The following is a 25658-nucleotide window of genomic DNA, read 5'->3' on the forward strand; positions in this document are numbered from 1 at the left end:
TGAAACCTGTGTATTCTGGGAGGGTATATGTTTTGCACAACATTTATTGTATTAAAAAAAACAGTTGGGAAATTTTGAATTCTAGAATTACTTTCTAATAAAAATTTATTTTCATATTAAGTGCAATCTCTGTGTTCTAATAATCTGATATGAAAACTGCTATTCCTTGGGGAAGAAAATAAAAAACAGCATAAAGTCTAAAATGAAATTTTTATACAATTTTGTAACCCAGATAACTACTATTTTTGCACAGACCTCTCTGGATGCCAACTAGATGTAATTAATAAAGCTTTATTCAAATTGATGTAAATGAAACTACCATCAGTAGTAAGAAGTGTTCCCCAGATTAAAGATACAGAAGAGCATTAATACATTAGATAATTTTAACATTTAGAAAACACATAAAGAATTCTTAGTAAATAAACATATTTGGCAAACTCCCAATTGGTTGTTTTAGTTTTGCTTAATCTTAATGCAAGCTATAGATACTGAATACAAATATTCAAATATCGTTCCCTGGAAAAATGGATTTTGCTGTCAAAGACAAATAATTTCTATACCTTCACCAATTAAACCTATACATCTAAAGGACGTAGCAGTACCTGTTTCTAAATAGAAGATAAAGGGAAAGGATAAAGGTCTTTAACTGTTTCAAAAAGGAAATAGTGGACTGCAACAAGAATTTCATTTGTTTCCCAAGCCTGCAAGGAGATAAAGAATACATTAGTCTGTATTTCAGGTTGCGTTGTTAGTTTTAAAACAAACTTCAGAAACACCAGGCAAAAGAATGTAAAAAAAAAATCTTTTAAACCTTTTAAGACAAAAAAAAAAAAAAATCATCTACTTCTCTGCATTTTAATTTCTCCACCTCGAGTGAACAAGGCAACAAAAGCATGTTTGCAGAGTAGCCCTTTATAAAAAGCTTTCCAGTGCAGTTATTAAAATGCTTTAATAATCCCAGCAAGCCCCTGTGAATGTACCAGCTTTAATTCCGCTCTGTTTAGAAAGCAAATGGTAACCACCTACAAACTCTGAGGTAATCTTCGCTGAGACCTCTCATTCCCTCCCCTGCATTACTGTCACTAAGGATATTGAGCATTCCCATGCTTTCTGTTTATGAAACTTATTTTCCACTCCATTGGCTTCTGCACACATTCATCCTTTTTTTTTTTTTTTTCCTTTTTTCCCCAGTTAATGTAAAGTGGGGCCCTCAGTTTGGGTTTCTAAGATACTGATATAACAGCTTGAAAGAGTCAGGATCAATAAAGGAAAGAGCAGTAAGTATGTTGACACTTTTTAGGCCTAGCAGACTTTGTTTTGGCTGAAACTGTGCTTTCTTATGTTGTTTCCTATAGGGCACTCCGTGTGTTATAATCATGCAGGGAGTGAATATATTTGCGTGCAAATGCAGAAATGGTTATTGAACATCTCAGTTGGAGAGCGTTTAGAAGGAGACAGCAGAGCACTGGACTGAGACTCAGCACACTTAGCTTCTGTATGAAGCTGTCTGACAGTTTAGTAACTCTGGTCAAATAATTTCTTTCTGATTTATTTTGTATATGTTTGAAATTTATTGAGGAAAAGTTCTGTGTGAGACTCATAACACAAAACTTTTTTCCCTGCAAGTATTCAGGGAGAATACATCCCTTCTACTCTTCCTCTCTGCTTAACTCTAACTTACCTCTGACTGACAGTCATTGTTTATAAACAAAAATAACTCCCAATAGCCATCCCCAAAAAGAAAATCCTCCAGTTCTCTCTTGCTTTGGATGCAACTGTTATTGGAAACTCCATATAGCAAACAATGCACAAACACTACAGTAGTTACTGCGCCTCTTGTCTCTTTTTAGTCTAGAAACAAGTGAGGTAAGTGTGATGCGCTCACAAGAAAAGGGAACACACAATGCTATCACAGATATGGGAATAGTAGATTCTCAGCCCATTTTATTCTCCCTGTTAGAAATGCTACCACTGGACCTCATAAATGTCCTCAGGTTTCACACAAGCACAAAGTATCTCATTAGTAGCACTAATCCATAGATTTTACCCTCCTTCATCTTGTTAAATTAGAATTTACTAACTTTTTTTGATCAGTGTCTCCATCCTTCAAATCTAGGAGGTCTTCCCTTTCCTCACAAGCCTTCCTTTACAAGGAAGTAAAGCCTTTTTTTATCTGCCAAATCTCCAAATCCCTCTCAGAACTTGCTGCTGATCTGTCTCTTATCTATGACACATCAGGTCCCTACATATTTGTAATATGCTGGTCATACTTACGTAGCCTCTTTACTTTTTGTTCCCCTGCCTATGCTGAGTGTTTGGTTGAGTCATCCAGCCCTGCACTGCCAGGATGACCAAATGCTGCTATTCCATTTCTTTTCAGCTACTTAGGGCAGCATGTAGCTCATCTTGTCTAACTGAACTTCAGAACAATTTCAAAAGTGTTGAACGTCTTTTGTTCTGCAAGAATGCCTTTTATAACTTGGGGTCTAATAGTTCTCAATGTTGATAATGCCTAGTCCCTTCTGAAACTGATGGATGGTGCTAAGTAATAGCCTGTGGCTGAAAAACAATCAGGATGGAAAAGGCATTTGTGAGAGACATTCCTGATATGGTTTGATTTAGGAGATGATCGCAGGACAAGATGTGCTCTTGTTAAGTTAGATTAATGTACTTCACAGAATGAGTCAAATCTGGACCTTCTAAGGGCCTGAAATGTTTGTTGTAAGACACTTATCTCTAACCTTCTTCTGGTGAGCTGCCTATAAATTCAACTTAATTTCATTTGCAGAAGAAACCTGACAACAGCTTTTCTAAATAAAGACAAAAGGGATCCCCAAAGCCTAAGTGTGTTAAGTGTTTGCTTTGGATAGGCTGTTTTTTCAGCCACTGTGTGTTTACCTGACAGTTTTCTGATAAGCAGTGTGATACCAAAACCCCACTTCATGACAGTGCTAACACCATCTGCCAGTTGCTGATAGCTTGCTGAATAATGCTGTCATCAGCACTCAAGTGCTGATGGAAAGTTATTGCTTCAGTGACCACTACCACTTTCATCTTCTGTCTAATTGGTTACTGCCACTAAAAATTATTATTCAAAAACCCCCCAACACCTAAAATCATGGCCTATTTTTCTTTATCATGATTAATCACGTTTAGGCTACCTTGCAGTGCCACTGTTGTGTATTTATTGCTTTCTGCTTCCTGCCAATTTTACTTCTCTATCCTGTCGAGTGAACTTTATTGCCTACCTATGATTGCTCTCAATACCTTATTTGGTGACAAATACCCATAGAAAGTTTCACTAGACCTTGATATAGTGAAATACCTGTTAAGGGCATACTCTGCTAGACACAGTGGGCCAGTGTGCCTCATGGGGTAGGGTACAGTGCTATCATTTTTGTAACTTTTTTTTGGTGTCGTTACAGCTAAATTTGCACCAGCTGAAAATCAGGCCAGATAGTTTAAAGAAAATGTATACAGAAAATTTTGGAAGTACTTTAATCTTCAATAAACCACATTCAAATGCATTTACTTAAGTGTAAAGAAATACTGTTCAGTCTGCACAGACAAGCATGCCCCAGAAAGTTCACTGATGGTGGCTGAGAAAAACAGACAGCCCTCATAGTTTTACACTGCAGCATTGAACTACTAAAACAAATACAAGTGAAGAACCTCAAGTGTTTAAAACGGCTGAGAACATAATGTAATATAACTTAAGCCAGAATCGGTTCTTACTTGCGTCAGTATAAATGTGGACTAAAGCTATTTTGGCTTTAAAATACTGTACTAGAGGTTTTGGTTTGGCTTCCTATTTTTTGGCAGGATTTACCTTTCTTTTGCAGGATGTTCTGTCTTGCTTTAATGAAAGCTAGGATGTCAGCATCAGCCTGGCTGTCTCCAGTCAGAGGAATAGATGTACTTGAACTTGGTGGGGTCCTGAAATAAGAAAGTATACTTGTGGACCCAACTGAGTAAGAAGGTTATTTTTCTACTCCATTATCTCCTCTCTTTTTCCAGCATGGAGGACTTTGTTCTCTGGATACTTTGTTACAGACCGCACAGTTCAGAGGAGAACCAAGCTCAGGACTTCTTAATGCTCTTATGTAGATTCTTAAGATTAGCCCATTATCTTTTTAGTTTGGTAGGACTATATGCTTATCAGCTATTAAACCTCTCACACAGGGTTAAAAATATTTTACTGCTGAGTCAAAGACTTACTGACAATCAGAAAAGCCTAATATAGTGAGTTTACCAAAGAAATGATGGATGTGACTATGCCAAGTGTTTGTCTGCCTCAGGAAAAAATGTTGCTATTTATTTGAACAGATCAATAGTATTTTTGCCTACTGTAAGGGAATGAAGTTTTCATACATACATAGAAGTAAACAATCACATGACATTCATGACATTTGCTGACAGACGCAACTCCTTTGTGCTGCTGAGTCTCCAGTCCCAGCTGAGATCTTGTATCTATGCCGTTAAATCATTGACTTACCTCTGCTTTTGGTAGCCTCTCTGGTGGTATAAAATGATCTAGTACAATGAAGCTATTCTAATCAGCTAAGAAAGTTAAGAATTTGGCCCCGTGTCTCTAGACTTGTTTAAAGTTTAAGCACTAATGGTGAAATGAGAAATACAGGGATAAAAATTACAGTATGGAAGGAAAGTGGAACTGAAGGAGAAACCTTTTTTTTAACATATCCTACCTTTGTAATTATAGTTCTGCCTGACAGAAACAGAAGTCTGATATCCTTGTCTTTATGCTACTAAATCCTCAGTTGCTGAATTAGTAGACCAAAATGGAAAAAAATATAGAAATGATTATGAACTTAATAAAATTACTCTTTTAATGTAATTTACAAGGTGATCTCAGAACACCAGTAAAGGACTTTTCTCTTATTGATTTTAATTTGATTAGCAACAATATAAAAAAAAAAAAAAAAGACACAATATATTTGAGAAGGTACTGTCTAAATTCCGTTTTAGTTTTTCTTTTTCTTCTGTTTTTCTTAAACACAAATGGAATTTATAACATTAGGTTTTGGGGATGAAATTTTCCATGTTTTTTCTGTTGTTCTAGAAATTGATTGTTTTGGAAAATGAAAGAAAAAAACCCTTGTGATTCCTTCTTACTAATGCAGAAGGAAAAATAGTAACTTAACCATATTTTCCTAGGGACCTTAATAGCCAGAACTGTTGAGCACAATAAGAATGTAACTTCTGAAACTATACTGACTTGGCATGATGTATGGGTGGGAGAAAAGAACATGGAAATGAGCACATTAGAAAAAAATAGAGAAGCTGTCAAAAAAAAAAAAAAAGTAAAGTAGTTTCTGTTAACCTGCTAAGCTAATTTTCACAAAGCACCACCTCTTTTGAGAAAACATGACATGTAACCTTTGCCAAGTCTGACATGCCTGGGCTGCTGGTGTCATTTTATTTTACTAGAATAATTTCTAGGAAGGAGATTCAAAATATTTTAAGGACAAAATCACAAGAAAGAAAAAATCTCTGTGTAGATCCTGCATTCTGCAACACTTACGTACTCTGATCTCTCTTCCTTCCAACTGTTTTTATTTACTCTTTCAGAGTCCCTTTCTCTTGCTGAGAAGACACAGTCATGAAGTCTCATAAGCTCATGGGGAAAAAGTCTCAGGCCAAAAAGGAAACCACCTCTTCAATGATGATAATGCAGCTAGTTGGTGTAAAGCTATGAGACAGCTTTGGTGTCATTTTGGAAGTGGGAGGAAAATCTGCAATTTCAGTTTTATTTTTGTTTTTCAGGGAGACTGTTGTTAAAGAGACTGATGGAGGGTTATCCGTATTACTTAGTAGTCTGCTTTTTCCTATGAGCTGTCCAGGTACAATTCTTACCTTGTTTTTAAACTAGGGTTACTAGAAGTGATTGAATTGGTTTTCCCAGCTGAATCTTCATTAGGGCTGACTCTTGTGGGCTCTGAAAAACTGGAATGGGAGCAGAAATGAAGGAAACAATATAGCCCTTGTGGAGGGAATATTAATACATGCTAAATAACTACAAAGAAGCTGTTTTTCAATACTTTCTTAAATCTATATAAAGCAGTTGTTTACTGGTACAGGATTTTCATTTGAATCCATGTGATGATTAGGCTTATGTAGAGAATGTGGCTATGAAAGAATGACAAATAAACTCATAAAGATTATACTTTTAGTATTTGCCTTCTAAGCAGGGCTTGTAAAGCACTTTGATGTATCTGATGTACAGTTTGTAATGGTATATTTAATTCCCAAACTGCCTAGTATCCAAGTGAGGCCTTAGCTCATTTTCCATTCTTTTTTTAGTCGGGCAAAATTATTACTGAAATCAGTGAGAGACTGGATAAAAACTCATTGAGGTCTTTGGGATGTGGCATGTTGATGATAGCCAAATATATTGCAAACAGCTGTTGTGCATTCCTGTCCCTGCAGATATCGCTATCAAGGATCCTCTCCACTAGGAAGAAAGACTTCTGCCATGGGATGTCTAGGGACCATCTCCTTTCTCCGGGGATTGGGTATGTTGCCAGATCTGGTGCCAATCTTATGAGTGGAAATACTGAATTAGTCAGTTTTAGGATTTTTCCAGTAGATGGCAGGATTGGCAAATTCTTGCTTTTCTAACTCTGCAGTAGTTTGTTCATTGTTGGCTGATGAATTGATATTTCTGGCAGAGAACTTGAAAAAGGAAAGAAATTTATGACTAAAATTTTACTGTATTACACTGTGCCAGGTTCAGTTTTGCAGAAGATATTGTGCCCAAGAGTATAAGTCATTTTCAAATGAAGAGCTCCAGGTTTACTGAATGTTTCTCTTTAACTCCTCGAGTCCCATACCATTCGCACCTGCCTAAATGGATTAAAATAACCTCTGGACCCAGCCTAATTCAACTAAAGCGATATCATATTTAATGTTAATAATATTCCATACTTTATTGTGCCTACATATTACAAGGGCTATAAAGGATGTGTGATGTTATTACCTACAATGTGGTTTAACAATATCTGGGAACTTCACATCATTGTTCTGCTTTAGGATTTCCTGAACATTTTTTCCATTGATTTGGCAGTTCTTAAAAACTAAGTGAATTAGGGTCTTAAATTCAACTTTCTAAAAGGAGTTGGCATCTGTGCCCTAGATACTGAGGCATCCAAGTCATACAACCATGGTTTAATAAATCATTACATATCAACTGAACCATAGCAGCCATCCATGACTCTTAGCCTGCAACAAATTTAAGGTAATGTGACTTAATGTGATCCTCTTTAATTGATTTCATTGAAATAAGCTCCTTTGCTTTTTATTTGTCATGAACAGAATGTATAATTTTATAAATGCTGTGAGTCAACTGAAGTAATTTATTTTTAAGCTGCAGTACTTTATATATTTGAACTAAATTTTTTCCACTGAATATAAATGAAAATTATTCTCCAAAATTGTTAAATCCTCATTTTAAAGGGGACATAGATGCAGATCCATTAAAAAAAAATAGACACTACAGGTGTGGCAGGTTTTGACCTCTAGGGATCTCACTTCCAAGTGGATTCCTGGACCCAAGACAGTATGTTAAAACTTGCCTTAGAGTGCTCTGGAAGAACTGGGCACCTGAGGAAAGTGATATTAAAAAAGACCCTTAGACTGAATGAGGTGATGCCCAGAACCAGGAAGTTAACATTAATGTGCTCAGATATGCACCTTAAATTTCTACCCTCTGCCTGTGTGGTTACAGCCAGACATTTTTGTCTGTGGGATAGAAATTCTTCACCTGCAAGTTAAGGAAAATTATAAGGAAGGTTATAACTATTTTTGTAATGATTCAAAGTTCTGCTTCCATATAAGAGGTTAACAATTAGAGTACTAATCTAACAATTGAGTCCCTCAGCTTGGCAGGACTCAAATACATGTTTTACACATCCCTGAGATTTTTCTAATCCCTTGGCTAGAGGGATGGCCTGTATGGGGATAATTTGCATCTTTCATACTGAAGGTCAGATAATGTTTCCATATTATTGCAAAATATGTTGAATCATAAGGGGACAAAACGGTGTAATTTTACTGTGCAGTGGTTTGTATGCTCAGATGCAACTTGCTCCTATTCTGTTCTTAGAAGCCAGGACTGTTCTCCGCTGTTCCAGTGATAAGAAAGGATGAGAAATTGCTAGTACTGCTCTAAATTTAATGGAAAGACATTATGACAGTATGGGGTGGGGGTAACGATCCCCCTCTCTGTGTGTTAAGCCTGAAGGACTGGACATCTCAGGATTCTTGACAAAGACAGATAAAACCACAGCTGACCTGATTTAGTATGATGATAGTCCTTCTTCAAGCAAGAGATTGATCTAGAGATCTTTAGAGGTGCCTTCCAACCAACATTTCTGTAATGTGTAAATAGGCACTCCTGGATCACAATTTTGGATTTGGATGGGCATACGAGGTGTAGAAGTCCTGTCTCTTTGTCTGTCTCCTAAACTCTAACATTATTCAGGTTCTTCTGACAATGTATAATTTCCATTTTCCTTCTGAATCTATCTGATTTTTCCTTGAGCTAAATTTATGAAATCTCAAAGCACCATTTCCTGATAGCTTCAGTAAAACTGCTGCTTTTTCTGGAAATTAAAGATAGTCTGTTAACGTCATATGTCTCAGTTTCTTTTTTTAATCTAGTATCCGAAATTTCAAGTTACCAGTGGGTAACTTGCATTTTTGGGTGGGTCATCTGTTGCGGGTATATGTCTCAGTCAGGCATGGGGCAGCAGCTAGGGAGATGTATGGAGTGTTGTGACAGTGTCTCCCTTGCTGCAGGAACCCAAGGTCCAGAGACAACTGTCCCATGGACTGACCAGCTTCTTCAAGCACATAGGGTAGAGCAGCTGGAAAGATGATGGATGTCATGGTATGAATGCTTGATTTTCCAGCTGAAAAAAAGTGGAAAATCAGATAGATTAAAAGGAAAAGTAAAATTTGAAGGTGTGCAACCTCTGCAATGTTAAAAAACCTCAGCTGCAGTTCTCCAGTCATGTGAGCCTTGGATGTGAGGGGAACATATGTTCTGTGTAAAGGCAGGCAAGATTCAAGCTGCTTGAAATCTGAGTGTTTTAGTATTTGGTTACAAAATCAAATTTGGCCTAACTTGTAAATTCATAGATAAATTGTTCAGGTTAAATTGTTACCAGCAGAATGTGAAAACCCTTGAAATGTCATTAATCAGCAATGTTATTCCCAGATTATATTTTGTCATCATGTAACACTGTGGAAAATTGGCAGGAATGAAAAATTATCACAGAAATTGCTGCAAAATATGTAAACATTTCCCTTGTTTTACATAGCAATAATATAATTATAGCATTAATATAATTTTGCAATCCAGGACAATAATTGTTAAAAAATTTGATGCTCAAAGTCATTGGAGAACATGAAGTTATCTGAAAATATCTCCAAGAGAATCTAAAGTGACAGGAAGATTTTGAAGAAGAAGATGGAAAGCCAAGGAGTCTGAGATTGAACATAGTGTGGGGCTTGCTGGAATAGGACAAATGAGATTTAGAAAAGGGGACAAGTGAGGTTAAGAAAGATCTGACTGAATTAAAAAGGAATGCATTCCTTCTGAGAGAAGGAAAAAAATCCAAAATTTTTTAGAAGATTTGAATAACTATCCAACATTTGTTTGATTCAAGGAGAATACGAGAACAGTTTGAAATTAAATATTCAGTGAGAGAAGTAACTTGAACAGACATGGATCTGCTAAATTTCTTAAATAAAAGCTGATGTTGGAGAAGACTATATGAGGATGAACAAAGCACTGTGCTTGAATTCTGAAGTGGAGCAGACATAAGTGCTGAGCCCAACATGCATTTTAAGACTTCTTGCAGACTTGACCCATTAAGAGACATAAACGTACATGCAGTACGAGTTGCAGTTAGCACCACAGCCTTATGGTAGAGACAGTATGGACAAATAGAGGGTACTTTTTCAAGTCTGAGGGATTTTTTCAGGTATTCCTTTTGAATAAAATAAGTTCTTGATTATTGTTCTAAGTTGCTCTTCCTCTCTTTCTGTATTGTGACTCTGGGATTGCTGATCAGACCTTTTTCTGTCTGAAATACAGAGATAGGTCATTCTTTCTCCACTTTGCACAGTTGTTCTTCATTTTAAGTAATATTTTCAGATCACATTAGATTTAATATTTCTGCTGCCTTCATATGAAGGATATGCAAAGATAAATAGAGTCTGGAAACCTTCTGAATCTACTCAACATGTTAATGAGCATGCGTCTGTAAGCTTCTACAATATACAAACTACTGGTTTCAGCTATTTTAAGCATATCAGATTTGGTAATGTGATTAACTTGTTCAAGAATTTACCTTTCTTATGCAGAAATGTTTTTCTCATGCCAAACCCACTGATAACACTTATGTCACCCTTTTCCTCACTCCAGCTCTGTGCTCACTGAAATCAATATTTTGCTTCTTACTCTAGTGGGAGTTGGATCAAGCCAATGGCTTTCAACCCTTATTGACTAAGGCAGAAATGTTCACTGTTCAATTCTTTTATTAACACAGACTCATTCTGACACTTAACAATTCAGCCATTTTTTTTTTCAATTGAAAAAGAGACACGTTTGGCTATGAATCAAGACACAATATGTGTGTATCCTTCTTAAGCCTCAAAAGGATTACCAGCTTCTCTTCCCTGTTATTTTAATTATAAATTGATTTAACATAAAATAAAATTAGAGGCTATCATATTCCCATCCCAAGGCTTAATTTACTCTGGTCACATGACTGAGTGTGTCAAACAATAACCATCCATGTGCACTGGAAGGTGATCAAAGGATTTTGTTCAAAAACATATATAAACCTCAGGAAAGATTACAGAATATGCTTATATCCTTTATATGCTGAGATAGAGAATTTATTTCTTCTAATCCTGAAGATTGTATTTATATCCATTCACACTCAGGAGTTTGTTTTACTGCGTACCTTGTCAAAATCAGTCTTAGATTTCTGACATGCAGCCCAATAAGTTTTAGATCTTTTATCTACACACCTGTGAACTGAATTCCATCTTGGAAATAGGTTTTATTTACACCACATTATATCACATATAATTTATGTCAGTTTCTGCTTTTGTGACAAGTTATTCTGCTGGGTGAAGATAGCAATATAATTTCAGGGAAAGAGATTGTTGATTTCTAGGTGAGTTAAAAACAAAAAGCCATTTGTATCTTGGGACTACGTAACCAAAAGGAACAATTGTACCCTGGACTCATCCTACACGATCATGGAAACTGGTAAATGAAGTTCTTGTGTCAACTGGGGTCAAGGAAATCCTTGGGAAATAAATGTTCTACTGTTATATTCTTAAAGCCCGTGAAATTGGAAACTTTTACTCTAAAATGTTATTGCCTCAAGTAGGGGGAAAAGTAAATTTCCATGCACAGTGGGGTGTTAAGCCTGCAGCTCCTGCCTCACAAAAAGCAGAAATAGTGTTCCTACTTCCATATACATCACACTGGAAATGTACCTGTGTAAAATATGTTTAAACAGCCTAATATAAAGTGGTTGGGAAAACAAAACTATATTCATCCCGACTCCCTTTACAATTTAGGTTCAAGAAGATGAATGTTCTGGGTCTGTGATATGTACGCTAGGATCGTCCAGTCAATCACAGTCAACATGTCTATTACTTAGACACACAGAAACTGTTTATTACAATGAACATGTGATTTTTTTGCAAGAGACCACATGGGAGAGTACAGGTCTCTGAAGTAGTTTGGCAGCTGAAAGCATCCAGGCACCTTTCCCTGTTCTGTTTAAAATGCTAGACACAGTTTTCTGAGACCTGTACTCCAGTAATAAACACAAATGGTAAAGGCGTGCAAAATAAAAGTTTAGAAGAAAATTATAAAGAACAGTCATGCAATTTTGTTTCTGAGCTAGGGTGGAGGGAGGAGAAATCACCACTCCTGGAGACCAGTCTCCCATTGCAGTGGAAAGTGCCTGGGTATTATCATATGTTCTTTTTAATTCTAGCTTGGATTGCAAAGGGTATCACTCTCCTGAGCACTGCATCAGTACACCAACAGGAAATTTTCGTTCCCAAGAACAACAGGGCAGAGAGGTTGTGCAAGAGGTCCTTGGTTCAATTCAGTACAAAGCTAGTGACAGTCACAGACTGTCTGAGCCAATTTGGCTGACTTTGTGCTAAGCTAGACCAAAAATGCTCTCATGTTCTGTTTCATCAGCTTTTCTGTGGGACAAGTAACCTTCAACCTAAAACTAGAAATGAACAGCTCAAATCAGGCCTAAATCCTGCCAGCCATTTGCAATGGTAATAGTGCCTAAGTCTTGAGAGAACACAGAATAAAAACTGAAGCAAAGTAGAGAAGACTAGAATCGGTTTTCATAAGTTTGAGACATCTGAATATGCCTTCTTAAACAACTTTCGAGGATTACATGTTTCATTCTGTCTACTGGATATGGAACATTTACTATAAATACACAACAGTTTACAATAAAAATTAGAATATATTTTACAGTTTTAAGAAACTCCAGTGTTCATTATTTAATGGTATGTAAGAACTGTTGTGTTTGATGCAAAGTAGGAAATATAATTCATGTAAAATATTGTTATAAAATTGTAGGTAAAGCCACTCACCAGAGAAAGATTAACTGTATAATGAGAAGAATGGAGAGAGCAGGAGAAAAGGAAAGCAAGAGAGAGGTGGGGAGGAAGAGAGAAGGGGAGACAACACCTCCATTTATTGTCAATTAATACAGGAACCTGCACGTTCAGTTATGTGTTTTCCTGTACTCTGCTTGAAGACTATGAAAGATCTATTACTGCAAATTTAAATTAGAGGGTTTGAAATCAGAAATGACTGATGATGAAACAATGAAGATGATTACATTTTCTTACTGTAGAGGATGCACCAGTGTTTTACAATATCAAATGCAACTTCATTGTGGAATACACTGCATAAATGTAGCACCAGGACATTTTTCAACATATATATGAAAAAGTTTTTTAATCTTTTTTTTGGCTTGCAGCCCCCAGAATACAATTCAAAGGAGATAGTCTTCTCATACAGGCTTGCTTTTCTTAGCTACCTATCATGGGGTCCCTAATGACAGGTTTCCAAGATCCCAGGACTAACAAGTCAGAAGAACTGAATTACAATAAGCTACCTTCAATGTGATTGCAAATTAACTGAATGATAAAAATTCAGTTTCTACACAGTCATTTCTCTTGTAACTGGAAATGCAGTGCTTGGGTGTGATATTTTCAGAAGCATTCTGGGGAACTTCTACTAAAAATGCATTTTCTTACAAGTAAGGAAGGAAGACCAAAATGACCAGTTTACCTGTTGGTTGACGGATGTTGCACGGATTTGATAAACTGGGGATAAACAGTCATGGTATTTGTTGAGCTAACCATCTCTGGCTTTTCCTGCTGGGTTTAGATTGAAAAACAAAATTAGGTAGGATAGGATTTTTTTAGAATGCTTAATATTGGCCTACAGGCCTCAGCAATAACAAGGTAGGCAATGACTCATTCAGAAAACAGATTCTGAATCACATGGTATTTTCTTCACTTGGACAAACACTTCTGAACAAAAGGAAAAGTGTTTAGGATTGGTTCAAGTATTTTTAAGCTCAAGTTACAGGTTTTAATATGTAACAGCATGTGTTCACCGATTTCAGTTTCTTAGGGAGCTCAGATGTATAGATAGGTCAAGATCCAAGAAATCAATCCCAATTATTTTTTCCAGTTTTCTAATCTTCTACTGATGAATTATGAGAGGCTGAATCCTGGACCTCTCCTGTTAAGGGATAGAGAAAAATGTGCTCCAGTGGATTCAAGAATATTACTTGCATTGCTTTGAAAAACCTAAATATTTAGACAGGAGGATGACTAAAACATTATCCTCTTTGCGACTAATGTGGTTAGGGATTCTAACCAGAAAAGTATTTTGCAATTATAACTTGAAGTTAAGCTTGTTAGGTGGCAACTATATGGATAACTAAGTTCCTTGTGTTAAGTTCCATATTTACTTCAGGATGTTTTCTTAAAAACACAGTTTAAGTTTATACTTATGAGAATTAAACAAAATACTCTCTAAAAACTTATTTGTTTATAACAACTTTTCCTCAAGGAGTAAATCTTTTCTTCCAGTTAATAATAAATTATATGGAATGGATTGCACTCAGCACTCTTTTTCATTAGGCTGATGTGCATTTAAGGACAGTGCTTTGCTGTGAAATGCCATGTCACTGCTTGAAAGACATTAAAAAAGTGTTGGGGAGCATAAGAAAGCTATGCTGTTGTTTCAGTTGATCCCCCTCTGGATCCTCTTGTATCTCCTGTTTTTGTGAAACTGTAGCTTTCACACTGACTGTGTTATGAACTTCTAATACACGGTTTAAAATGACATCTCTTTGGTTCATTTTTACACAGGTCATTAAATTGGAGCACTCTGTTTCTCCAGGGTTCTTAAACAGACAGTGATGGCAGTGGTGGGCCTCAGCTGGAGACTGAGGGGACACATGCTCTGTGCTGGGAGCTGCTGACCCTCTGGAAGCTTAGGAAAGCTGAAAGGTTACTGGAGTCTTTACAAACAAAGGAAGGTAAAACCCAATTACATGTGCTGGGATTTGTCCACATTACAGCTATGACTGCCATCTTCTTCATATGGAAAATTTGCACCAGAAGGGACTCCTCCTGTGCACTGGTATGGACATACCCCAGGGCTCATTGATAAAAACACTGTAGGAAAGTTTTTAAGAAACAATATTTTACTTTGAGAGAGGAATCTCTATGTTGTAAATGAAGGCCAAATGTAAATAAGGCCAAATGCCAGGGGCTGCCCTTGGGCCACGACAACCCCCATCAGCGCTACAGGCTTGGGGAGGAGTGGCTGGAGAGCTGCCAGTCAGAGAGGGACCTGGGGGGGTTGATTGACAGCCGGCTGAACAGGAGCCAGCAGTGTGCCCAGGTGGCCAAGAAGGCCAATGGCATCCTGGCTTGTGTCAGCAATAGCGTGGCCAGCAGGGACAGGGAAGGGATCTGACCCCTGTACTCGGCACTGGTGAGGCCGCACCTCGATTCCTGTGTCCAGTTTTGGGCCCCTCACTCCAAAAAGGACATTGAACGACTCGAGCGTGTCCAGAGAAGGGCAACGGAGCTGGTGCAGGGTCTGGAGCACAGGTCGTACGGGGAGCGGCTGAGGGAACTGGGGGTGTTTAGTCTGGAGAAGAGGAGGCTGAGGGGAGACCTCATCGCCCTCTACAACTATCTGAAAGGAGGTTGCAGAGAGCTGGGGATGAGCCTCCTTAACCAAGTAATAAACAATAGTACAAGAGGGAATGGCCTCAAGTTGCGCCAGGTAAATTTTAGACTAGATATAAGGAAGCATTTCTTTACAGAACGGGTTGTTAGACATTAGAGTGGGCTGCCCAGGGAGGTGGTGGAGTCCCCATCCCTGGAGGTGTTTAAGAGTCAGGTTGACACAGCGCTGAGGGATCTGGTGTAGTTGGGAACTGTCAGTGTTAATGGTTGGCCTAGATGATCTTCAAGGTCTTTTCCAACCTAGACGAATCTGTGATTCTGTGATTCTAATACATATGTCATAAACCTGATGAGATCATAGTTTTTCTAGCAGTAAAAAAGATTATTTTTTCCAAACTTCTCTGTTTTATGATCCTTCAGAGTTTTCAGCATTTTGGGATCATTCTTGACTTTCAATCAAGTTGATTGAGGGAATGTCAAAACAGAAAATAGACCAAAAAGCAAGGGGTTTGCTTTGTTTCTGTTAGCTTCATACAAGCGTAATTCACATTAGCTTTGTGTGATTTATGTTGGCATAAGCACAGGTGAATCAGGTCCCAAATCCCATCCTTCATACTGCTTTCTATCTAGTCAATTAACTCTTTCTTTAAGAAATGATTGATGTTACATTTAATGTAATTTCATGATGTTACATTTACATGAAAATGGAAGAAATATGAAGTAATTTCATACCTGTAGATTTATTGCCTCTTCAGACCACCAGATTTCAAAGTCTTTTTGCAGTTTCACCATGACTTTTTCCATAAGAAGCTGCAGGTGCTCAATCTCTACCTTTAGCTCTTTCAAGCGATTGAACATTGTTTTATAACTAATATGAGATGGAGAAAGTGTATTACAGATCTTCCAGCACATATCTGAAAAAAGCTTTATACTACCTAGAACAGTTACAGATTTAAACTACGAAAGGATATATAACAATCAGAGATGCAGGGAGCAGAGACAGAGTGGTGGTAGCAAGAGACATCTCATAGTTTATAAGAGCTTCACTGAACAATAAGTACAAGAAACTTATCCCACAAAGCTTTTATTTCACTAAAGAAATCCGTGAAATTCAATGGATCAATATTGATTAACAATTAAATTGCAGGTTCAATCAAATATGTCAATTATTTATTTTGATTTCTCAGCATGTTACCCTTAATAAACAACTAGTTGCCAGAGCGGGGATTCAGAGAGGAGCTGAGACTGCTTCCCCTTTCAGATGGAAGCTTCATTAAGGAGGGCTCTTAGCTAACATATAGCTGAAGATTTATCAGTAGTATGAAATAGCCAGAAGTTTCCTCACAGATTGCACATAACATAAGTGCTAGCAAATTACTTAGAACTGATATCCTTGCATCTATTTTCTTTTATCCTCCTGGCTAAATCAACATTAGAGCAAGGATTGGTTAACTAATGCATATTCTGCATATTATTTACACTTAGTCAATCCTGCACACCTTAAAGGTTTTCCTTAGGTCAAGGAAGGCAGGACATTTCTGAATCTACCAAAAAAGTTCACAATACATTTGGATTCAAACAAGTTTCTAACACTAATGCTTAGGGAAGACATTAAAGATTTTAATTTAATTTTGGCCATTAGCCGAAACATAATTTTTTCTCTCTCATGAACTGTGGCATCTTACAGACAAACCAACAGCATCTACACATATTTAAAAACTATTAGTGAACCACAAAGCTGACATTTTAAAAATGTCAGAGAAAACCCTGAGGGTAGCTGGGTGTGCAGAATTGTAATCGGAATATACTATCAGTATAATTTATCTTCTGAAGGATGGCAGAAGTTTGAGGCAGAAGTAATACCTTTTTTTTTCTTCTTCAATTTGTGTTCGAAGTTTCTCTTCTACTGGATCAAATGTATTTAGCTCTTCAGAAGGACTGGAAACAGCTATAGAAGAAATGACCAGATGTAAGCAATGACCAGAAGATGTCAAAAGAAGCAACTTTTAATTAAAGTAAAAACTATTTTTTAAGAGATAGGTAAAGAAATGGGGGTCATTAACTGTTTCTCTCCTCTGGAAATGCTTCTTCAAATTCCTTATTTAGGCCTTAGTATAAAAGACAGTCAATAACTGGTGTTTTGAATTAAGGTGCTTTTAATTTTTTTTTCAGTAAAGACTGGAATATTCATTTTAGATATGAATAAAAGTGAGATTTAAAAGTTCATCTTTGTCATAAACCCTACTAGATGCATTCAACCTGCCAGTTTTGGCTATAAATTCAAGACCAGGACAGCAAAGTTGTTGTGAAAAGAAGATACACCATGCTGATGCCTGGAAATAGAGTAACTGAAAGAAGAGTAAAAGACAAACCCTGAAGGAGAAATTAACTTTGTCAAGCAATAAATTCAGACAATTATTATAAATAGGGAAAATGTCTTGAAACTATGTGAGAAATTTTTTGAGGTAAAGAACTTAGGAAATACATTGAGTAGACTAAGTTAACCTAAGAAAGCAGTTTAGGACTTCCCTATCCTATAGCAGAGCTAGTTAGCATGCAATACACAATATGCTTATTCTGAGAGATGGCAAAACAGTCTTTTCATCATGGGTTATATATGCAGCAGTGAAAGGAAATATAAAGTTGCCTACTCGTATAACAACCGTTTATTTCCAGGATGAATGAGAATAGTTTAAGGTTCCAAGAAAACATGTTTAACCTTTCGACTGAAGGAAAATGAAAGAAAAGATTTGCTGTACAATGCATGCAAGTTTCCATTCTGACTATTATTTCTGCCAAGAAAATAAACTCTACATCAACCTGTTACGAGGCCTGAGGAGTGTACTCTCTCTTCAAGGAGAGGAATTCTGTCTGGAACAAGAGGGCAGTAATGACCCCTTTCCTCCTGTCAGCACGCCAGCTGAAACCATTAATCTTTTGTTGCAGCACCCTGTAGCTTGATACAGATGAAGCTGAAAAGCATTTTATTTCATGTAGATTACTTAGGTCAAGCATGTTAATACAGGAGGCCAAGGTGGAAAAAGCCCATGCACAATTCTCATTTCATACATCAAAAGGCTTTATTGGATGTGCAGATTACAAAAGAAGGATAGGGGTAGACATTTGTGGTGGAGAAGGTATCCTCAAAAGATTAAAAAATAACCTGCTTGGAATGTTAAAGGGAATATGCAAGCTAGGAGTTACAAACATCATGGCAGAGCAGATGCTACAACAGTGGCATTGTATAACAAGTTATACCCAAACACAATGGATAATAAGAAGGACATCATGATCATGCCAGAACCTTTAAGGAAAGCAGTAAACCTTTCAATGATTATAGGGGATCAGGATTTCCTGATTTGTCAGACTTCATCCTCAGGAGAAGGCATAATGTGGGAAATTGCAAAGCTACACAGGGAACTTGTGGGGAGACACTGCACAGCTGCTGAGGCTTCACGCTTGTTCTGACCTTCATGAATACACAGCATCCAGGCTTGAAAGAAATGTGCTTTTCTGGAACAAACTGAAACTATTTAGGGAGTTACTGCCTCCCAACCAAGCCATGCCCACAGATCATGTGAGCATCCTTACTCTGTTTCCATGCAAAGCCAGTCAGATTTAGCTTGGGCAATCTTCAGCAGTGGTTAAAGGGGACTCTTCCTGGGCAAACTGAAGTGCATTTGACCTATCTGCACAATCTGTTATGGCGTCTGGGTTCAGGAAGTAGCAGCTCTAGCTCCTTATAATAAAGGGAAATAATACAGAGTGGAAGACAGCAACATCTTAAAATGTTAATGCTGTTTTTGAAGTGAGGACTTCCCTACATGAAAACATCACCAAACTCTGCTAGTCATTACAGAGCGATGCAAGGCACAACATTGCAGCTTTCCTTCCCTGATTGCTGGTACTTGGAAAAATATTTTTGCACTAGCTCTGAAAGGGCTGCCAAACTTCTGTAGAATTTTGTCACTTATATATAAAAACACCAAAAAATATGTTTTTCTGCTTCTGATTACATGCTGTAGAAGGTATTATTTGGTTGCAAGTTACCTTCAGAAATAATAATACTTTTATATGAGACAAGTACCTCTATCATACAGAGGCCACAGCATCCTCAACCCTGAATACAGCTACACCCATTATCTCTAGCAATATGCTGGTGATGAAAGCAAGAAACACAGCTGTGGGTAAGGTGAAAAGCACGAAGTTTCATGTATGTACAGAATGGAAGGAGATGTGTACACTGCATGCTCGTGGGGCCCCAGCAGCAAGAACAGCATGGGATATTTCATCAAGTAAGTGGCTAAAACTTAGAAATCCATCACTGTGTTCCAGTCACAAAAGTGGAAGAGATCTGATCATTGTGTCAGGTGAAGTCCAGTGGTTAAGTCAAATCTGGGACATGACTACTTGGTCACTGCTTTGTAAGTTCTCCAGTGTCTTTTCCCATGTTGTTGCAGTCTCCATTTCAGCTTTTTGTAATGCCTGCTCATTGCAACAATGTGCTTGTGAATTGAGTATCATGCTCTAAAGACTAGAACTTTTTGAATCTGTCTACTGTAATATATATACAGATGGGCATATGGATCTTTCCTGATGTTCCAGGCAAAAGAGATCTGTGGTCTGGTGGAGTGTATTTCAACCCTTCTGTTTGCTTCTGCTTCTGCCCTCTCATTCCCCGCTACTTCTTGTCTCCCCTCTCCCCTTCACCTTTCCTGAATCCTGCAGTGGCCTCTTTCTGCCCCTGGGCTCCTGCTGCTGCCTGACACCCCTCTCCTCTGATCAGCACAGGCAATTTCAGCTACAGCTGAAGCTAGGAAGCTAAGGCAGAGGTTACTGGCTCATTGTAACTCATGTCTAATGTTAGTATTCTTCAGTATGCAGGTGCAGTTATTTTAAAATAACATGAGAGGGGCAACTGAGTGAATATACAGTAAAATATAGACAACATAATATTAACTCACAAATTTAAGATAGATACCTAAGAAGAAATACTTTCTTTTCACTACAGGTTTTTATTCCTCTAAAAAGTATCCTTTTATTGTATATATCTGCCTGCACATGCAGAAACAGAAATTAATTAAAACATCAAATCATTTTATCTATGTATTAACCATATATATACAAAGTGCATGTAAGTTATGAAAACCTGAAAATTCAGAAGACCAACCTTTGTCCATTACATTAAAAAAATTTGCAATACATTAAGAAGTGCAGAGGTCCTACTGCTGAAATATTAACTATCAGATATCGTTTCTGCAGCTGCACAGAACAACACAAAGAGGTATCTGCTTTGTTCATTCATGGTTGACTTTTAATTAACTGATTGACAGTATGTCATATGAAACTTCGTTGTACAGTCTAGGTCTATGTTTTAAGTGCATCAACTGAGATGAGCCATTCAGCTGATGTGCAATATCACATGCGCTTCTAGTGGCCCAGTGACCTCCTGGGAAACAAATGCAGTTGGTGCAATTTGATCCTGGATAATGCAGACCCAGGATTCGGGGGTGCAGGGGAGGTATGACATGCATGTTTAGGAAAACATTGCCTCTGTATATACTAGGGGGTTTCTGTTGGCATATCTCCATCCAATTCCATACAACAGAGTTATTTTAGCATAAGTCAGCAATGTACTCATAAGGAGTATTAGTTCCTGTACATTAGTGTAATTGTACATACTGCCGAGTGGCAAAACTTATGAATACTATGTTGTGAAGTCTTTTGTTAAGAGTACTGAGTCACACGATGTAAAGAAGAGATTTTGACAGTGCTGCACTGGATAGCGAAATAGCTACCAACTTTTATATTTATCTTCAGAGTAGTTGTTTTTGTTTCGTCTTCAGATACAACCCGCTTGATAAAGTGAGGCACAGGACACAATTGATACCAGCTGTCTGCTTAGAGAGGAAGGTGAGCTCTGCATGAGTTGAAACTCAGCTCATATCATAAAGACTTGTGTTTTTTCATATCATAAAGTTCATGTTGTAAAGATTTTTTTTTTTTTTCATAAAGATTGTAAGAGGCATTTTAAGATATAATGATTTTATTCTAATGAAAGGGACAATTTTGGAGCACAGGAAGCGGTAAATTTTACACCACTTTCCACATCACCACATCACACAGTACCAGAAACAAATGATAGCACCTGTTTACTAGATCACTCTTTTAAAGCCGTATGGCAAGCATGGATGAAAAACACTATTTCTAGCATGAGATACCAAGGGTTATCACCATAGTTTACTGCAAGCTGGCAACAACTTGAAATACTCTGGCAGATTCTTGTCTACAGTCAGAAATTTTGCGAGAAACTCTCTGTGACCCTAAACTTTATACTCTCTGGGGTGCTCATATATTTCTCGACCTGAGTGTATCCTAAAAGTCAAACTCCTAGGGATTTATTGTCTTGTGCCTCAAATAACAGTGTGCCCTGCCCTCCAGCTGTACTTTCACAGTTAAAGTTTTTTATTTTTTCTCTGAATAGTCTTGTGTTTATCTGATTAAATTTATAGTTACTTGAAGTAACCAAATTTAGAATTGACTTCAGTATCCAGTTAATGTTTTTACTGCTTTATTTATCAGCTTTGCAGTTTTTGACAAACTCAGGCTTTAGTGCTTTGAAATTGAAACATATGCTGTCATTTGTTTTTTTTAAAAAGAATTACCCATCCATCGTTATTCAGGATCAGCTTACAAGAAATTCTTCCCTTCTTCTTTCTTATTTGTCCCCCGGGCCATGTCAGCCTATGTTTGTCACCATGCACCATATGCATACCTTATACAAAAGCAAAGATGGGTATGCACAATGAAACTCAGCAGAAAACAAAAATACCCTAATGTCTGGAAGAGTTGATATTGTGGGTTTTAGAGCAATTTACCCCTAATCCTGATGTAATAAATTTTTTAAAATTTTAGCCTGTTGGTCATGAGCATACATGGAAACAAACTGTCCTATTTTCAGCACTTTACAAGTTAGTGCATGTGGGTGGGATTAAGGGTATGTGTATTTTGTTGATTTTAATTTTTATTTTAATCACTGAATTTAGTAAAATGGTCCATCAGTATGCTGCTTTTCTTTGTATCATTGTATTGGTTATTGTTTTACTGGCTTAATATTGGCTCAAACTAACTGACTTCCAATGCACACCTGGAAAGTGGAGCTATTTTTTCCAGTCTCTATGAGCTATTTTGCCTAAGTACAGACTCACAGTTCAGTTCCCTCAAGTTTCTCTTTGAAACAAGTCATCTGTATATTTGCTCCTGAAAATACATGGCTTATGAAACAGAAGGTGTTGCCTTCACATCAGTGGCTCTCAAGCCCTGAAAGTTTCTGAAACAATTGTGGCTAAAAGTTCTCTGCCGATTTCCAAATATACAAGTACAATATAGTGAAAAAAAATATAAAAAGGTGGCTTCAAGTTTAATATGTTTCATACACACCAGTGATCTAGTGGAACATAGCTGGGTCTTAGTCAGGAAACCCCTACTAGCTCAAATTCTTGCCTACACTTAGTAAATACATTTTACCATTTGATTACATGAGATTATTGTTGCATCATTTATCTTGTTCATAATATTAGATAAAACCATACCTGATATCTGAATTATCTTTTTCTGCCTCCCAAGAAGGGATGTGGTTTATCATCCATGTTTTGAGGCTTCGTTAGCATTCATTTCTACAATATCCAAGAGCTTTCACAGAAAAAACCTCTTTGCTAAGTTTTGTCATGCTCTTCTTGAAAATTCTGAAACTGGTTGCTTATCGTGGAGCTGAGACATTAGGAATACACTGCCACAAATGTGGAGACCACAGTTGCAATCAGACAGCACTGTAACTTTTGTAAAGCAATGCCTGGTCAAGATAAGAACTTGACTGAGAATAATATAGCACAACTTTACTGAGAATAAGAAATACCTAAGGGTGCTAAAGGCGCAGTCACACTGAGTGCCACAGAGCACAGAAGAGATACTGAAACTTAGTGCATCCATATTTCTTGCTGGGGATTCTCATATAAGCAGATGTACAGTTCTCAGTTCTGAGAAGTGCCAGACTTACTGTGCATTAGCAATATAGATGGGCATGCACAGTAAATCCTGTGCTTGCAGGTCACATTTAGGAATACAATGCACACAGCAACTATGGGATCAATTAAAAAGGTGTAATGTTTTCTAAAAACAATGAGTGTTTTACCCGTACAAAAGCATTTATTTTGGACTGTACACTAATTTATAGCAATGTCATTTGAAAGAATATTAAGGAAAAATAAGCATCCATGTTTTATACTTAACTGCTTCTGTTTCAGCTGTTTATAGGTACAGATGTGTCATGCAACTGATGTGTCACTTCAAGTTAGACAATAAAAGAGGTTTTGTACTTGATTCAAGAGGTGAGTACTAACCAAACAAATGTATCTGACAGTATCAGCTTAACAACTTTGATCTTTCTGCTACAAGGTATTAGTAAAAGACCTTTCATCTGCAAGGGAGAAAAAGAGTTGATGGAAAACAGAAAGGAAAAATGCATCATTGTTGGTGAAATCAATATATTATGAGCATGGGCTTGCCCTGTACAGTATTTAGTTTAAACCTTGCCCTAAATGAGACAAAAGGTGTTGGGCCTGAGGACCTCTATTACAGATCTTTTTTTCTCTGCAAATAGCAGAGATATGTGCTAAGATTCCACCTCAGTTAAGTATACAATAAAGACCAAAGTACTACAGAAGTTTTGTTTTTACACTCTCTCACCTGGCTACTCCATTAGCCCTCTAAAAGAGTTTCCTGAATGCTTTTCTAAATGTTGGTATGATGTACAAGTTTTCCGAAAAATTTCTGAAGCCACAGTCATAGGATTTCATGTCAGCAGGAATGTTGATGTTGTTCAGTGTTCTAGCACATGTGCTAGGTCAGGGCCATATACAGCTTGGTCGGTTGAGGGGACCAGATCATGTTTGTGGGACCCTCTGTCCCTGCTGGGCCCACTCATATCCCACATTGAGTGCTACACTTTTGCTGACCCTCCCACACACATACCCATTGGCTGTAGCTGCAGAACAACTGCAGGCTCTCTGTGCTGGGCCACCAGCTTAAGAAAGTGCAAGAAATATATGGGTATTATTTAGGCATTTCTCATAACTCAGAGAGCCCTTTCCTATGACCTGTGAAGGAAAGGACATTGAGCTCAATGCTCTGGTAGCTGCTGGCTGAATTACACTGCACTGTATACTGAGAAGAGACTATCCTGACATATCCAGAAACAGTTACAACTTATCCACAAGATTCTTATCTGGAGAAGTATATCCAACCTCTGCACATTTTTTTGGATATTGTTAGTAACGACTTGTTCCAAGTCATTATTTTCTTTGATCTTAAACATGCAAAACATTTTTAGCAAAGAAGTAGTGAATTAACTTCTTTTAGCCATTTGGGGAAAATGTAAAATGGAAGATTTTCACCAGATTTGCAGCTTGTTCTGAAACACTGGATATCACATTAGCCATGGTATTTCTCATTCACTCCTTGTCCTGTTCTTTACATGGTCAGATGGAAATTGCTGTTCTAGGTCTGACCTTTACCTTGAACAAATCAAAGCAAATACAGATGTGAGAGAGCTCTATTTGTTGTTCACAGTTCATTAGATAACAGAACTTTTGTTTATTACAAAGAGCCCTCGCAGAGGAAACCCTGACTGATACAAAATTAGTCAAACTGCCCAACACATCCACTGGACATGGCCAGAAGAAAGCAGTTTGCAGCACCTTAAACTGCATATTACTCTTAGTTATTCTACCAGCTTTTTAGAGCCAATAGAGAGAGGCTACTCTGAGGTATACTGAAGCTAAAGCAAACAAGCTTAGGCCTAGAATCAGTAGGCTGTGTGCATAAAGCCAAATTTATTTTTTGCCCACTCCACCTCAAGTCCTGTCTTAAAATTACAGAATTATTCTGGTTGGAAGGGACCTTGCAAAGCTGCATGGTCCAATGTACTGCTCCAAGTTGGGTGAAAACTGAATCAGACTAGGTTGTCCAGACATGTCGTGAAAAACTCCAAGGATGAAGATCCTGGAAACTTCTCTGATGTCCTCTTTCAATGTGTAACTATCTTAACAGCATCTTTTTCCTAATATCTTAATTTTAGTAGACCAAATTAGAGAACTGAGATCTTCATCTCCAGATTCTGTCTTGCTTACTTGCTAGTCATCAGAAGGAGTCTCTATATAATAATGCAATTCACACTGAACTTTGCAGTATTTCAGAAGAAATACTTATTGCAAGAAAGCTTACAGAGACAGCAAGCTGTTCCAACAACAGTGAAATGCTGAAGTCAGTGTCAATAAAACTGAGAACTGGATAGCTGT

At 37.5% G+C, this 25658-nt stretch overlaps 1 protein-coding gene across 1 annotated transcript in view; it reads right to left on the reverse strand.

The window, feature by feature from the left end:
- Positions 1 to 507: 507 nt before the first annotated feature.
- The window catches only part of KIF6 (kinesin family member 6), a 173181-nt gene continuing 148030 nt past the window's right edge, over positions 508 to 25658 (reverse strand). Inside the window, 5 exon segments of the mRNA XM_074925875.1 lie at positions 508 to 701; positions 3830 to 3936; positions 13379 to 13467; positions 16036 to 16171; positions 17167 to 17251. Of these exon segments, the coding sequence (XP_074781976.1) occupies positions 685 to 701; positions 3830 to 3936; positions 13379 to 13467; positions 16036 to 16171; positions 17167 to 17251 (434 nt within the window). The 3' untranslated portion in view covers positions 508 to 684.

This window comes from Athene noctua, chromosome 1, assembly GCF_965140245.1.
Source record: "Athene noctua chromosome 1, bAthNoc1.hap1.1, whole genome shotgun sequence".
NCBI lineage: Eukaryota > Metazoa > Chordata > Aves > Strigiformes > Strigidae > Athene > Athene noctua.